We start from the raw sequence: 16,770 nt of genomic DNA, 5'->3' as shown, positions 1-16,770 counted from the left end.
GAAGAGGACCAGGGGGCTAGAGATTTAGGAAGAGATCCTGAGCATTAAATGGCAAGAACCCAGCTGGCTGAATCCAAACAAGAGGTCAGAATGGGGAAGAGACTTGCGTGCATAAACATAGAACCCTGGCAATGAGACTGGAGCCTGTTGTTGGACCAGGAGACCTTCAGAGATTGTCTGCTGGGAGCCAGAACTTGTCTCCAAGTAGGGGCAGGTAGACCTCCAGGAGGAGGCAAAGAAGAGGGTAGATTCTGCCAGGCAGTTCCTAATGTGCTCTGTGTATAATATAAAGCTCACCCAGGGCTGTTGGATATACCTTGCCTCAAGCATCAATTCTAATAATGTGATCCAAACAAATGACAGAAGAACTTTCATGTCTAAGTTAAATTGTCCCCTTCGTGGTATGTGACCTTGCATAATATCCATGTCGAAGAAGAAGTTAACTTTTTAACAATATGTGAACTGAATGAACAATTCAGTAGATGGTTTTGCATTTGGGGTGATGGAAGTCAGCCATCCTTACCCTCGTGTCAGGCGTGGGTGTGAGCACCAGCTATCATTTTTCCCATGGAGGTCAGGGGCAGAGCTTTTACAACATTAATGGTAATGGGATATGTGAGGGAAGCTGCCCTGAGGAGGCTGGAGCTCTGGTTAGGACTCTGGATATTCTTGGCCTTTAAATGCATCCAGCCACCTGCACTGGAACCTGGAGTAGGTTTTTCTATACTCTTCAAACTAGGGGATAAGCCTTTTGTGAACAGGGATTATTTAAGTCTTTGGATTCTGTGAACTCCTTATTGCAGACTGCACAGCACTGTACGTCCTGTTTGCACCTGGTAAGCATTGACTGCGCTGAAATTCAACGGTGTGTGTGCACTTGCCTGGATGCATGTGATGCTTATGGCCAAACCTCTGAGGAGATACGGCAAGGCCAAGACTCGATGTGACTGTTGTCTTATTAACTTGTAAAGTCTTTGCTGAAGCAGTTGCTGCCTCTGCTTAAAGAGAGACTTTTTCTTAGGCTGCCTGACCCATTTTATTGCAATAAATTTTCTTAATGTCTTTGTTTGTTCCTCAAGGTATTTGATGAGAGGGCAGCTAACTTTGAAAACCATTCAGGAAGGCTTGGGGCCACGGCAGAGAAGGCGGCTGCTGTTGGAACTGCTAATAAATCAACGGTGGAAGGCATTCAGGCCTCAGTGAAGACAGCCCGAGAACTCACACCCCAGGTGGGTTTCACTCCCCCTTCATCATGTCAGTACACACCATATTGAGTAAAGAAGGTTAGTTACAGAACAGTTTCTATACATTTTTGAACACTTACTATAAAATATCATGAAAGAATCCATACATACCCTTAATGTCTAAATCATTTTTATATTGTTCGAATTTTTTTACAGTGATCATGATTAGTTTTGAAAGTAGAAAAAACTAGTAAAGCACCCCCCTCCCATGCATAATTAGGGAAAAATTCAATAATCTTGGGAGGTTAGTTTATTTTGATTTTAGAGCTTATGCCTTTCCCCACATCTCTTTGACGGTATTTTAAAAATTTTAGATGTGGCCATAATTTTTCTTTTTTATTTAATTATATAACCAAGATGTAGCTAATGTACTGTAAACAGAATATTGGAAGAGTGGGAACAAAAGAAAACAACTTGGACAGGAATTAAAGTTCTAGTACATGATAGATGTTCTTAAAAGATCTCTTCAACATCGTTTAGTGTGATGTTTGTGCATTTTTTTCTTCCAATAAAATTACAGAAAATTCATTATCTTTTCATTCATTTATTCAGCAGATATTTCTTGAGTGCCTGTGGTACATTAGGAACTGTCTGGGCTTTAGAAATCTATGATACTAGATTTGGTGGGGAGCTTGTAGGCAGAGACAGGGGAAATAAGCTTGTCTCTTAATTGATCAACTTTTGCCAATGTGGCATGTTAACAAGTTAGATTCTCTTGAAAAATCATACTTGTCTAGCTTTTTAAAAAAAAGTCCATAAAATATGAACATGTCTAACTTTCCTTAAAAATTTCCATAAAACATAGAACATAAAACGTAGGATTTCTCTATAAAACTGAGATTTCTGAAAAAACAGAAACAGCACTAGGCTTAAGACACTAACTATGGAAAGAGCAAGGACTTTGGAGACAGATCTGGATTCGAATCCTCTGTCACTTTGAGTTTCCTTGTGTAAAATGGAGATAATTCCTTCCTAGTGGATTGTTCTGAGGATTAAGAAGATGCTTGTGCAGCCTATAACTTATCAAATACTCAGTAAATGTTAGTTCCTTCCCCAAGTGCTGCAACTGACTAGCTGGGAGCTCTTGAGCAAGTCACTTAAATTTTCTGCGTCTTGGTTTTTGCAGCTGTGAAGTGGAGAAATTACTGTCCTTTCTCTCTCACAGGCTTGTTGTGAGGATTTAGTAAGACAGTGGATGTGAAAGCACTTTGTTAACTGTAGACAGTTGTTATTATTTAAAGGAACATTTATTTATTTATTTATTTATTGGCTGCATTGGGTCTTCGTTGCTGCACGCTGGCTTTCTCTAGTTGTGGTGAGTGGGGGCTACTCTTCGTTGCGGTGCGTGGGCTTCTCGTTGCGGTGGCTTCTCTTGTTGCGGAGCACGGGCTCTAGGCGTGCGGGTTTCAGTAGTTGTGGCACGTGGGCTCAGTAGTTGTGGCTCGCGGGCTCTAGAGTGCAGGCTCTGTAGTTGTGGCACATGGGCTTAGTTGCCCTGCGGCATGTGGGATCTTCCCAGACCTGAGATCAAACCCGTGTCCCCTGCATTGGCAGGTGGATTCTTAACCACTGCGCCACCAGGAAAGTCCGACAGTTATTTTTAATAAATATTTATAAATCTGTTTTAAGTAATCTTTAGTATCATTCTTAATGGTGCTTTTTTTTTTTTAAGAGATAGAACTTTTACTTAAGAGCTGCTATCATAAAAAGAGGATAAGTAGATATTAAGATGTTGAAAATTTCACAGGATGGCATGCCCTTTCTGTTTAACAGTGTGGTAGAATTTAATGAATTTTTATATACATATATATATTTTTTAATATGCACTATATATAAAGTTGAATCATATGAACTTAATGGTGCTTTTTAAGATGAGGCTTAAGTATCTGTCCGTTTTGTATATGTTCAGAAGTATCAAGCAAACACCCGTTTACTTTGTCACTTTATTACCTTCTTAAAATCAGGCTGTAACTGTAAAATCTTTTGTGAGGGCCCATTCTGGGGAGCTGTTTATGAGACCAAACTAAAGTGCTTGGTCTGAAAAGAGACTCACCGATTTTTGGCCTTATAGTGCCACCTGTAGGTAAAGAGGGGGAAGCTTTGCTGAAGGTTTATATTTGAGTGGTGTTTAAAGGTTGTTTTGTCATTGCCAGGTCGTCTCAGCGGCTCGCATCTTACTTAGGAATCCCGGAAATCAAGCTGCTTATGAACATTTTGAGACCATGAAGAACCAGTGGATCGATAATGTTGAAAAAATGACAGGTAGAGTTGTGTGCAAAATTCTTCCTGTCTGATCCATGAGACTGAGAAACTCAAACAGGACCAGTTATGTTACTCAGCTGTAATTGGATAAAGGGACCGTCATGTGCTCGACAGTGTACTTGGCCCTGATTAAGGCCGCTGAGCAGCAGCGGCTTCTCATTCAAGCCTTGCAACTTTGTCCGAAGAGAGACTCTTTGAGTCTCTTTGATTTTAATGTGGCCCTCCCGGTGTGATGTTTATTGTTACAGCTCCTATCTTCTCTGAATAGTGTCTTTTCTCTGTCTGAGCCAGAGTTTGGTTTCAGAGGCTGAGAGGCGGTGTTTGTGGATACAGTAAGTGTCCCTGTCATTTTCAGCAGGTTCACATTTCAAGGAACCACAATAGCTACCATTTAATACAACTTGTCTCAGAGTTTCCTCCAACTTATCAACTATGTAGTTTTTTTTTTAAAAAAAGGAGAAACCAACAACTGACAAACCTGTGTCTGTGCGATAGAGGTGGCACCTCTGAATCTTCTTCATTCTCTTTGGAGGGAGGGATGGGAGAGGAAGAGATGAGGAATGTAGGCTCTTCGGCTTCCCTGCAGAACCTGCTGGGACAGGGGTCCATAGCAGCCAGAGATGAAAGTGGAGCTCCTGAGGTGTCTGAAGAGAGGTAACAGAAACAAGAAACAGGCTGTTAGGGTTATTGGAATCCTCTGCGTGGCTCATCTTGGGCACTGCAAGCTGCCAATAAGCAACAGATGGCTGGGGAGTGAGACGGGAAGGGAGAAAATACTGTTAACAGATAATGTGGTGCTGATGCGGTGAAGGTTTCAGACGCAATCCTTGTTTCCTCCTGATGTCAAAGCGTTTCTGGTTGTCTGTGGTAGATACAAGAAGGCTGGTGACCACGGTTGGTATAAATGCTGTGAGTCTGTATGGCCTCCTGGGCTACATTCTCACTTTTTTTTTTTTTACAATGGTGATCACCTGGAAGCTTTTGATTGTGTAAGAAGGGTTTTGAGCTGAAGGTGAGAATTATGGGTGTTGTACTTTCACGTGAGAAATTTGAGTGGACAACAGGGTTTTGGAGTCTCTCTTCTTCTAAAATAGAAACTAAATTCCATTTCTGTTCTCCGGACAGGGCTGGTGGACGAAGCCATTGACACCAAATCTCTGTTGGATGCTTCCGAAGAAGCAATTAAAAAAGACCTGGACAAGTGTAAAGTCGCCATGGCCAATATTCAGCCTCAGATGCTGGTCGCTGGGGCAACCAGCATTGCTCGTCGGGCCAACCGGATCCTGCTGGTTGCTAAGAGGGAGGTGGAGAACTCTGAGGATCCCAAGTTCCGAGAGGCCGTGAAAGCCGCCTCTGACGAATTGAGCAAAACCATCTCCCCAATGGTGGTGGATGCAAAGGCTGTGGCAGGAAACATTTCTGACCCTGGTAAGCAATGCATGGTGTGGTTCACCTCAGCTGAGAGGTTAATTCAGGAAGCTGACAGGGTGGGGAGAGAAGATGCACCCCACAACCATGACACAACCTGGGAGCAAAAACTACAGATACTTAGTTTGAGGATAGTATATTAAGCTTTCTCTGTTCAAAATATGTTGGACAGAATATTTTCTGCAATATTGGCAGGGTTATTGTAAGTTAGTTTCTCTGGACCAACTTCCCTGTGCTTTTTTTTTTTAATTTTATTTTTTATTTGTTTCTGGCTGCGTTGGGTCTTCCTTGCTGTGTGTGGGCTTTCTCTAGTTGCGGCGACCGGGGGCTACTCTTCATCGCGGTATGTGGGCTTCACATTGCTGTGGCTTCTGTTGTTGTGGAGTATGGGCTCTAGGCACGCGGGCTTCACTAGTTGTGGCTCGCGGGCTCAGTAGTTGTGGCTTGTGGGCTCTAGAGCGCAGGCTCAGTAGTTGTGGCGCACGGGCTTAGTTGCTCCGTGACATGTGGGATCTTCCCGGACCAGGGATTGAACCTGTGTCCGCAGGCGGATTCTTAACCACTGCACCACCAGGGAAGTCTCTCTGTGCTTTCTTAATGTCTGATTAAATAACTCCTGGTCCTGTTTAGTCATTATTTTGGAAATTTCTCAAAAGATGCATAATAACCAATTTATCAACCATTTAGCTTATGTAACTGGCATACCTTCTGCTTTTCTTAAAATGCTTTTTCTCTGGACAACATTCATTATTTCTGTCAAATCTGGAAAGCCTAAGTTAACCTGTGGGTCTCCTAGGTCTTGATCTTGATCCTACACCAAAGAGTTTGTGTTTTCTTTAGCTGAATTTTGATCATATTTTCATTACTGCTAAAGATGTAACCACTCCTTTTTGGTTGGAAACATCTGAATTCCTTCCTCCTGTGAGCCTCTAGTGTTTCTAGCCTCTTCTATGAGTAGAATCCACTCAGTGTGAGAGAATGGGAAGGAGGGGCTGCCCTGTTCGTCCCTAGCCCAGGTAAAATCTTTCTGGTTTTCTCAACCCACCATCACTGAAGATGTGCTCAGTTTTCTAATTGGAGTTTCTAATAGTTTGAGTAGATTCCTTTAATTCTGGGTGACTGGACACAGTAGCAGCAGCTCAATGTAGGGGTTAATATGCTGAATGCCAAGTGGAGCAAAGGAGTAGGGAGAAAGGTGAGAAGTACTCCAGGGAATGTGTGCCCCATCTGAAACTTGACATCTCCCCTGTTCTGAGTGGGGCAGGCTTATCTCTCGACTGCTTTATCATGAGAGGTGATGAGCACCACCTGAGCCCAAAGTGTTCCTGGCCCGGCAATGTGCTGAGTACTTGTTAGCTGTACAGGCAAGAAGGCGCCCTGAGCACTACAGGGATCAGCTGGTTTGTGCCACTTTTGACTCTTTGCAGGCCTCAGGGCATCTGCCTGGCTCTTACCTCCCTTCCCCTTCAGTCACTGCCTGTGCTGCTTACTGGCAGCTTCATATCCAGCTTTTGTTACTGGAAACCAGTTCTTCTGCTGGACAGACAGTGCTCCAGGGCACTGACCTACCCAACTGAAAGTGAGGGTGTCTGTGTTTAGGCCTGCAAAAGAGCTTCCTGGACTCGGGATACCGGATCCTGGGAGCAGTGGCCAAGGTCAGAGAAGCCTTCCAACCTCAGGAGCCTGACTTCCCGCCTCCTCCGCCAGACCTTGAACAGCTCCGAGTAAGTAGATTCAGAGAGTTTGGGAGAATTGAGCAGCAGGGTGTCGGGACTGTAGCAAGAGAGAGGTAGGCTGTTCTGGAGCCTCGGTCACTAGGTAGCTTTGTTTAACTTTTACTTGAAGCTCAGTCAGAGGCACAACTCGACTTTTATTCTTGAATCTGGAGGGGTATTAACCGAGTGCTTATGCATGGCGTGTGCTGGGTAAGTGGGGGTCTTTGGTGTTGGCCTGCTCTAATGGGAAGTGACTGGAGCAGAGGAGCTGGCTGTGGTAAGTGTGGATGTGATGAGTGATGAGTTAGTTAGTGGGGCAAGTTAGTGAGGAGTGGGAAAATAATCTGCACAGTTTGTGGTGAGAATTTATGTGTTCCCAGTTGATGATGACAAACCTGAGGTGGTTAGACTCTTGTGTACATTCTTCTTTCCTTCATTTGACTTTTTTTAGTAGCAAAAGTAATAAAATCCTTTTTTTTAAAAAAAAGTTAATTTTTCCCTAACTATAATTTTAAATCTTTTGATGCCCCAGAAAGTACCATGAATTTTTTCTTCCATAGGTAAATGGTTTAGGGGGAGGAAAGCTGAGCAATAGCTTGCAGATACAAATCCTAGAATCAGAAATAGTCATTATTTTTAGACATTTTCTCTGACAGTATTGGAAATAGCTTGTCCTTGGGAATAGCTTATCAAGGCAATAATTTGATTTACTGTCCCTGATATACTTTCCCATATTTAATATCCCAAATTTACTTTTCCATATTTAAGTTTCTAAGTTTGTTGAGGACAAAATTGGGTCACTGTGCCCATAGCTAATGAACAGTGCTTCCCTAGCCTTCAACGCTTCTTTTTTGATTTGACTTGATTCTTTTCAGCTGGGCTGTTGGTGGGTGGCTAGGGAGGGCTATTCTGGGGCATGGATTCTTATGTGATCAATAGAGTCCTGACATTTGGAATCAAGAACTTAGAGGTCATTTGGTCTAGATATTCCTCACTGATAAACCCTTTGAGAAACCCAAGGCCCAGGGGAGAAGTTGTTGCTTATGCAGCTGCCCGTCAACAGAGTCAGGACCAGAACTTAGATCTCGTTTGAGGATCCTTGGCCCAGTAGGGCTGTGCGTGCCTCCCTGGGATATGTCCAAAACAGTAGGTGCTAACTTTTTGTGGAGAGAAAAGGAAGAAAATATGCTTCTGTTGAGATTGAAACAGGTGGTCCTTATGATCAGTGTGGATGGTCTTAAATGGAGTGAATGTGGGTGGCTTTTTTGGGGATGCTTTTTAAAGGAAAGGAAAGAATTCTGGTGGGGAGTAGTTCCTAGAGCTTTACTTACAACCTGGTAATTCTTTCTTAGCTGACAGATGAGCTTGCTCCTCCCAAACCACCTCTGCCTGAGGGTGAGGTCCCTCCTCCCAGGCCCCCACCACCAGAGGAGAAGGATGAAGAGTTCCCTGAGCAGAAAGCTGGGGAGGTGATTAACCAGCCAATGATGATGGCTGCCAGGCAGCTCCATGATGAAGCTCGCAAATGGTCCAGTAAGGTAAGTAATGAAGCTCTTCTTGCTGAGAAAGGATGAAGAGCCATGTACACAGCCCAGGAAGTCTATTTGGAAAATCACCCTCTCTCTGCTTTGGTTCCTGTTATTGCCAATAGCACAATCCTCTTCTTTCTTGTGGTTTAGTGAGATGTTTCTGGTACTTGATGGTTTCTCCTTCTAGCAGCTAAAGTGAGAGCTAGGATACCTTAGTTAGAGATGAAAGTTCTTTTCCTTCTGTCCTCTAGAGTGTCAGCTGCCCTGATGCTGGACATTTGGTCTCTTAGAAATTGCTCTTCTTTCTTGGGGTCACTGAATGTTTTTAGATGCTCTCGTGCTAATTATCCACACTGCAAACATGGCACAGTCTTCTGTAGGCTCTGCTATAGCTACATGAAATATTTGCATTTTCCTTCTCTTTTCTCATAGAAGCAGGTAGATTGGTGTCTTAGAAGCCATGTGCTTTTTCCCTTTCTCAGAATCATCTTACCCCTCAACTCAAGACAGCTCCAGGCTAACTCCTACTAAACAATCTGGAAGTGTAAATATTAACATGGTTGGTGAAAATTTGGATGCTGCAGCAGTCATGCCTCATGAATGATGAAAAGTGAGTGGTAGCTTTTCTAGACAAGAGCTAAATATTATTGTTAACCCTGAAGTGGAAGGTGGTTCGAAGTCAGTTCTAAACTGTTTCTACCATGAACCTACATCTTTATTCCCAACATCTATTGGACTTTGTTCATTGCACACCTTCGGCCATCTCAAGCTCTTGTATTGAATGTAGTTCCCCAGGGACCTCCTGCACATGCAGCTGATCTTGGGTTTTTTCAGGCTGGGAATTTGACCTTGGTTTGTTTGGTTGGTTGTTTTTTTCCGGTACGCAGGCCTCTCACTGCTGTGGCCTCTCCCATTGCGGAGCACAGGCTCCGGACGCGCAGGCTCAGCGGCCATGGCTTACGGGCCCAGCTGCTCCGCGGCATGTGGGATCTTCCCAGACCAGGGCACGAACCCGTGTCCCCTGCATCGGCAGGCAGACGCTCAACCATTGCGCCACCAGGGAAGCCCTACCTTGGTTTTTTAACTCTGTATTTTTCTGCACTGTTAGCTGTGAGCCCAGGTTCCAAGAAGGAATGGTGACCTTGCTGGTGTTGGACCTGACCCGTGGAATCACTTATAATCATCTCTCTCTAGCTGGGGCATGCACACCCCTGGGACCATTAGCAGAGTCCCAGTGCACATGGGGAGTGGGGTGGGGGTGATAGTGAAGGTTGGTTTTACTCAAAGATTTTTTTTTTTTTTTTTTTTTGCGGTACGCGGGCCTCTCACTGCTGTGGCCTCTCCCGCTGCGGAGCACAGGCTCCGGACGCGCAGGCTCAGCGGCCATGGCTCACGGGCCTAGCCGCTCCGCGGCATGCGGGACCCTCCCGGACCGGGGCACGAACCCGCGTCCCCTGCATCGGCAGGCAGACTCTCAACCACTGCACCACCAGGGAAGCCCTACTCAAAGATTTTAAAGAACATATTTATTTGTTTGTTTGGCCGTGCCACGCAGCTTGCGGGATTTTAGTTCCCTGACCAGGGATTGCACCTGGGCACCCGGCATTGAAAGTGCCGAGTCCTAACCACTGGACCGCCAGGGAATTCCCTAAGGAAAATTTAAATTTCTTTATAAACCCAGATACACTCTAAGTTATGGATGTTAAAAATAAAAGTACAAAACATTTCAAATCTTTATTTCTTACACTCTTTTCTTTTATATTGATACCTTGCCCACATTTTAAATAAATGTACTTTTGAACTTAAAAAAATAACAGATACATTGTGCAGTGGAACACAAAATATACATGAATTTAAAGACAAACATAAAACTTAAGGGGCAGACAGCATTGGCCTACATGTTTATCCCACTCTGCCATTTGTTGCCAAAAATCCGTAGGTCTGACTGTCTCTGGAGGTTTGGAGCATCTGGGGATTGCTGACTTTGAGCTGTGTGAAGTCAGGAGCTATTTGAACCATGTGTTTAGGGAGGACGGATGGTGGTATGTGTTTGTGTATCTGTCGGTCTGCTTTGTACTTTGGGACTCTGAACCCCAGCAGAAGTGGGCTGGCCTCTCCTCTAAGGAATGGGGGTGAGTTGAGTCCTGGTTGAGACAGTTTAGGTGAAAGGATTTAGAAGGTACCCAAACCCCTTGTTGGCCCTGAATCCTCCAACTTAATAGTCAGTGTTTGGAGGCAGGCTTCCTGTGCGGATTAAGACTTTCAGGAGTTGTAGCAACCTCAAATAAAATTCCACACAAACTCTTACTTCCTCTTGGTTAGAGATGTTTGATATAAAGAACCTGTGTTTGCCATTCTTTATATAAGTGGTTCGGCTTCATTGGGGCAATTCCTTTCATTCTCTTTCCCCCTTAGCCTATTTTCAGCATCAGATCTCTCTTGCTTCCTTCCTGGCCTTTCAGAATGCCCATCCCTGGTATTAAATTAATTCTCTCCCCCATCACGGGTCCTGTTTTCTCATGGGCACCAGTTTTGAGCTCCTCTGAACTCTGCTTTGGTCAGTTGACAAGTCCATGTGTTATCTTATCTGTGAAATATCAATAAATTGAGTTTGGGGTAAGTGCAACTGGAGAGATTCAGGGTGTACCCGAAGAACAGCTTTCTTAGTCGGCTAGTTATGGATGCAATGTGAAATTGTGAAGTGTTGTCTCTGTAGACCTTAGGGAGAGCTGCTCTGAAGTGTGGGTTTTCCCTAAGGTGGTTGCTGGATGAGATGTCTTCTTGAGGCTCCTTCTAGCTGGGTGATTGTGGGGTATTTGATAAGTCCTCTTCACTCACCATTGTGTTTTTCTTGCCTCTTTCCTGGTTTGATATCTGTTGCCTCAAATTTATCATTTTCAATTCTGGAAGTTTTAACCCCTGAAGGAAATAATCTGTGTCTGGCAGCTGCAGAGCTGACTCAAGACACTTTCTGTTTCCTGGAAGCTGTAGAACAGCGTTCATATGAGCCAGCAGTTGTTCACATTGTTCTGTTCAAAGCAACTTGTGTGGTTCCACTTACATTTTCCCTCTGGATTCCTTTTAAAGTTAATAAGTTACTATTGTTTGGCTTCTCAAAAATGTTCTGACCTGAGAATTACTCTTTGGTAGTAAGTGTATACAAAAGGAATGCCACTTTCTTTCTTTGTATAAATAGTTCTCTGGAAACCGTTTGCTACTGGCGTAAGCGTCTTTCCTTTACTGTGAACAAGGCCGGTGCCGGAGGCTGAGAATTCCCTCTTCTGTGGAGCTTGGTTCATCTGACTCCTGGAGAGTATCCATTTTCTTTCCCATCCTAGGCAAACGTTGGTTACTAAACCGGCTGAAGCTCAGTTGCCCAAGCCCTACTGCTCTTACTAACACTGTCCCTGTTTCTCACCCTTCCTGCCATCGACAAAGCCGGGTAACCCAGCCGCTAAGGTGGGTATAAGTGCTGTAGCTGAGGCAGATGCGGCTGACGCTGTTGGGTCCCCTGTCCCCCCTGACATGGAAGACGATTACGAACCTGAGCTGCTGTTAATGCCATCCAGTCAGCCGGTCAACCAGCCCATTCTGGCAGCGGCTCAGTCATTGCATCGGGAAGCTACCAAGTGGTCTAGTAAGGTACTGATTAGCGCCCCCAGCTGGGGCTGCTCCATATGCATCTGGCCATGTGCAGCCTTGACACATTGCATCACTCATGATCTGTGCGGGTCCTGTGAGTCTGAGCCGGGCGGGCATCTGTCTGTCTGCACCTTGTTGTTAGGACTGGCTTCACAAGTTTGATAGGTCTGCTAATGCCAGATTAACTGGATTGCATTTATGTTTGGGAGTTAGAGATGGGGTCACTTTTTGAAAGGATTCCTTTTCTTACTGACCTTGTGGCCCATATTGGAACCTTAAACCCCTTGGGAAGCCGTGGATGCCTCTCAGTGACTTTCAGGTCAGGAATCATTGTAGACCATTAAGAGGTCATCTGGCCTGATCACTGGACTTTGCCTGTCCCCCACCTATGTCCCCTCCCCGCTGACTGTTGGCTCAGGCAGAGTTGATCAGCGTGAGGAGTGTTTCTGGGGAGGGCTGCTTGCTGTCCTGCACTTGGCTGTGGGGCAGATGCTGTGGGGCAGATGCTCCCTTCATGGGAGCCCACGGGGAAGGGGGCTTCACTGACTGGCTTGTTCAGGGGTTTCAGTGGGAGAGGGGGTGTGAGTTGGGATCAGATAGCGCTCAAGTCTGCAGGACAGGAACCAACGGAGCTTTGGCCTTAGGGAGTGGGGGATGGGGGCAATCACTTTTTTCCCTTTGAAGGTGGCATGTTGCAAGAAGAAAGGGTTTGAAGAGCGATGGGTAATAAATAACTAACCCTGGCACTACACTGTCCTCTAACCAAGGTCATGAAATCCTGGAATGATCCCAGGTCTGCACTGGAGGAGGTGGGCCCAGCCAGCCTTGTCTAACATACCCCTATTCTCATGAGTTCTTCCCATGCCTGTGTTCTCTCTGGCCTCAACTGCTGCCCAAGATGTTATACACCCTCCACCGTAAAAGATCAGCCACGTCACGGTGCCTGTGGAGGTTTCTCACAGAGCACCCTGCAGTGGCATGGTTTGTGTATGTCTCACTGCATTGTCTAGAAATTGTAAAGCATGAGGGGAAAAATGTGTAGAGCCTGGCCTTTTAGGTAGTTTTGAACATTGCATTTGTTATTTTTGGTTGTTATCAGCCAAAATATCAGCCTTTTGAAGGCATAAAGTAAATTACTTGTACATTTCCTTATTATGACCCATGAGGGTTTTAATGAACCAAAATGCCCAGTGTAAGATAAACTGCTGTTAGTTGGAGTGAGGGTTACATTTACGGCTTGACTCACGATTTTTATTTTCCCAACGCCTCCCCCGGCATCCTCTTAACTGTGAAGGTTTCTTTAATTGAAGCCACTTAGCTGAGAGGACTGAAGAATTGATTCTTGGCCTTTTTAAATGTGAAAAGTTAAAATAATATGTTCCTTTAGTCTGAGAGTACAAACAAGAGGCAGTAGAGGGAGGGCAGGAGCAGACTTAGGTCAGAAAAAATTTTTTTTCACCAAGGCTGATAGTTACTTGGTTTAAATTCTAGTTCAGCAGCGACAATCATTGGCTGCTGTTTGTAACAAGGGTAAGGATAAAGAGGATGATTTCAGCATCTGGAAAGGCTCATCTGTATTTTTCCCTTCAGGCCAGCTGTACTGCTTTCCCCCCACAGAAAGGAAAATGGCTGTTTAACCAACTTCTTGGGCCCATCCCCAATTTATTGACATGATTAACCTGGAAATGCTGAAATGCTTGTTTAGTGCTATGCCTGGGGCTCACATGTTGCCCTTTCAGATTAATATCCAAGTCTTCCTTTTTTGGTCCGGTGATCTCTCTCTCTCTCTCTCTGTCTCTCACTGAGTACTGGGGTGAGTACCCTGGCTCACTCTTCTGTTTATTTCTCCTGTGCTGTATCTATATCACTCAAGAATAGTCTGTATACCTTCTTCTCACCCCTCCAGAGGGCTGCTAGAGCAGCAGGCTCCCTCCTCTCTTCTCTGTGCTTCTACTTCCTTCCCTAACTTGGCCAGAGTATGGGCTGAGCTCACACTGTATCTTGCTTCTCTCTAGGGCAATGACATCATTGCAGCAGCCAAGCGCATGGCTCTGCTGATGGCTGAGATGTCTCGGCTGGTCAGAGGGGGCAGCGGTACCAAGCGGGCACTGATTCAGTGTGCCAAGGACATAGCCAAGGCCTCAGATGAGGTGACTCGGTTGGCCAAGGAGGTTGCCAAGCAGTGCACAGATAAGCGGATTAGAACCAACCTCTTACAGGTACTCAGGAAAAGTGTGTGTGTGGCGGGGGTGGGGGGGCAGGGGGTAGGGTGAAAAGCAGGAGAGAGAAAACTGGGTGAGCAAGGAGGAGGTACTTTAGAATGGGAAGAAATAGCAGAAAGGGGAAATACACGTGTATTTGGGAAAGACAGATACAGGCAAGTTTATTTCTGAATCAAATGAAAGAATTTTAATGCTTCCATGTCTGGACAGAAGGACTATACTGATCCTAGGGGTAAAACAATTGGAATCCTGCTGCTGATTTACTGAATGCTTTCTGCATGCCAGCCACTGAGAATACAGAGGTGAATTAAGTCTCATCCTCAGGGAGCTTGTGGATAAGAAAAATAAAGAAACATACTAAATTAAATTTTCTTTTTAGGTATGTGAGCGAATCCCAACCATAAGCACCCAGCTCAAAATCCTGTCCACGGTGAAGGCCACCATGCTGGGCCGGACCAACATAAGCGACGAGGAGTCTGAGCAGGTATGTGCTTCTGATTTCTCGCCAGCAGCTTCTATTCCACTTGATAGCAATTCAGTTCAGCCTTGAGGAAATTTTAACTGTGAAATGGGTATTCAGTATGTAGGATGGAGTCTTCAGTTCTCTCAGAAGAGCATCTATGTTGGAGAGATCATCAGAAATTTGGAAAGGGAAGTAAAAAGCTCTTGTGCAACTCTTGTCATTTTACAGCTGAGAAATTGAGGCCTTGGGAGGTTAAGTGAATCAGCAGCAGTTAGGACTCTCTACTTGGTTCTTTTCCTCCCTGGAATAGGTTTGGCTCTCTCGAGGCCTCCAATGCCTGTTCAGTCCTGCTCACTCTATCCTTCTGGCTGGAGAATTTCTGCTTCCTTGTTCTCGGGGTGATAAGTACCTCAGGGAGGATGAATAGTGTAGGCTTTTCAGGGGCATGAGGTGGTTAGGCCTGTGCTGAGGCTGAAGTGACATCTCAAACGAGGTGCTTCTCTTTTGGTTTCTTTGACAGAGAATGAAATAAAGATGGTGGGAGTGTTTGCTTAACTGTTTCTTGTATGTATCTCGGCAGTCACAGTTTTTTCTCTCCCTGCCTGCTGGGAACGTGGCTCAGGTCTTCTCAGAAAGCCCTCATTTGAGCACCTCTTCCTCTCATTTCTTCTCTAGTAGTCTCTGCTATGAGCCAGACTTAACAATTTCTTCTTATGGAAGGTAGCACATCTTTTGTTGAACTGCTCAGACAAGGCTCATCATGCAATGGGATATGTATGTGGCACTGTATTACATACTATGTAGGGGAGTTAACAAAATACACACAATCCCTCTCCTTGTCCGGGCCAGGAGATAGAGGTTAGGAGCACTTTAGAGGAACAGGGAGGCTACTTCTCTTGGTGTCAGTAGTGCTACCTTAACTACCATGGTTTAATTCAACAGCTCTCACCATAACCCTCTCTTCTCCCAAACCATGGGAACTGGATTTTAACCTTTAACTTCCATGTGTTCTAGGCAGGGTTTGGGCACTAGGCTATTTCCTGTCATGTGATCTCTCCTGCCCCAAGAAAAGGAAATAGAAAAAACAGGGAAGAAAGGGTAAGACTCAGAGTTTCCGACCTTATCATTTAATCAATTAGCCAACAAAAATGTATCTTGGGAATATCTACTATGTTCCATTAAATATTCCAGTTAAAAAAAAAGAAAGAAACAGTGTGGTAGAATGGAAGAAACACAGGATTGCAAGTCAGAAGTTTTGAGGCTCATCCTGACTGTTGTGTGAGTTGGGCTGGCAAGTCTCCGAATCACGCTGGGCCTCAGCCTCTTTGTTGACCAAGCGAAAAGATTAACTGATTGGGAATTCTAGTCCATAGTTATGCCTCTCAGAGCCCATGAACCCTCTGAAATTGCATGTACAAATTTTGTGCACGTGAGCAATTTTTTCTGGGGAGAATCCACAGCCTTCATTAAACCCTCAAAGGGTCTACAGCTCAAAAATATTTAAGAATTAAAAAAAAATTACTGAGTTAATGGATTGATAAGTTAGTTACTAGTGTGATCTCAGTCCTGTATTTTGTATGTTTACAAGATTTACTTATTTAGATTTTCATGGATTTATAAGGTGGTTGGTTTACTTGGTTAGTTTTTCATGTGTTAATTAAATGTTTATGAAATGCCTCGTGACAGGCACTGACGTAACACTAGGGTACAGCAGAGAACAAAATTGACCAAAATTGCTGCCCTCATGGAACTTAAATTTTAGATAAAACATCAGATAAACAACCTAGGTAAAACATACAGTACATCAATTAGTGATGGTAAGTTCTGTAGAGAAAAGTGAAGAAAGAATTGGAGGATGAGGCATGCTGGGAGTTGGGAAGGTGGTTTGTGATTTAAAATAAGGTGAGCAGGAAAAGCCTCAGCAAGGTGACAAATGGGCAAGGATCTGAAGGAGGTGAGAGGTGAGCCATGGGATACCTGGGGAAAGAGCATTCTAGGTAGAGGGGACTGCAGAAGCCCGAGGTAGGGGCTTGTTTGAACACCAGGAAAGGAGTATACACTAGAAGCCACCTAAGGGTACAGTATAAAATCAGTGATGGTCCAGTTTTGGGTTCTTTTTGGTGATCCAGCTATAAACCACCAGTGATGTGACAAATACAAGGGATGCCAGGTACAGGTAGGGTAAACTGCATTGCATTCCTGGCTTAAGCCTGTTTCAGAGGCAGGGCTCCATCAGCGACTGTGAGTAATGGAGAGCTCCTCTTT

The 16,770-nt window shown here is 44.6% G+C and overlaps 1 protein-coding gene across 3 annotated transcripts in view; it reads left to right on the top strand.

The window, feature by feature from the left end:
- The window catches only part of VCL (vinculin), a 101,495-nt gene that overhangs the window by 82,602 nt on the left and 2,123 nt on the right, over positions 1-16,770 (top strand). For 2 of the 3 annotated variants that reach the window (XM_067710473.1, XM_067710474.1), the window contains 7 exons: positions 1,080-1,229; positions 3,398-3,506; positions 4,632-4,934; positions 6,534-6,658; positions 8,002-8,187; positions 13,836-14,039; positions 14,422-14,526. In XM_067710473.1, coding sequence (XP_067566574.1) covers positions 1,080-1,229; positions 3,398-3,506; positions 4,632-4,934; positions 6,534-6,658; positions 8,002-8,187; positions 13,836-14,039; positions 14,422-14,526 — 1,182 coding nt within the window. Of the gene's footprint in view, positions 1-1,079; positions 1,230-3,397; positions 3,507-4,631; positions 4,935-6,533; positions 6,659-8,001; positions 8,188-11,616; positions 11,821-13,835; positions 14,040-14,421; positions 14,527-16,770 lie in introns of all 3 variants that reach the window. The other variant, XM_067710475.1, reaches the window with a different exon arrangement.

This window comes from Pseudorca crassidens, chromosome 16, assembly GCF_039906515.1.
Source record: "Pseudorca crassidens isolate mPseCra1 chromosome 16, mPseCra1.hap1, whole genome shotgun sequence".
Taxonomy (NCBI): Eukaryota; Metazoa; Chordata; class Mammalia; order Artiodactyla; family Delphinidae; genus Pseudorca; species Pseudorca crassidens.
The sequence above is the reverse complement of the archived record's forward strand: the minus strand, read 5'-3'. Positions and strand labels throughout refer to the sequence as shown.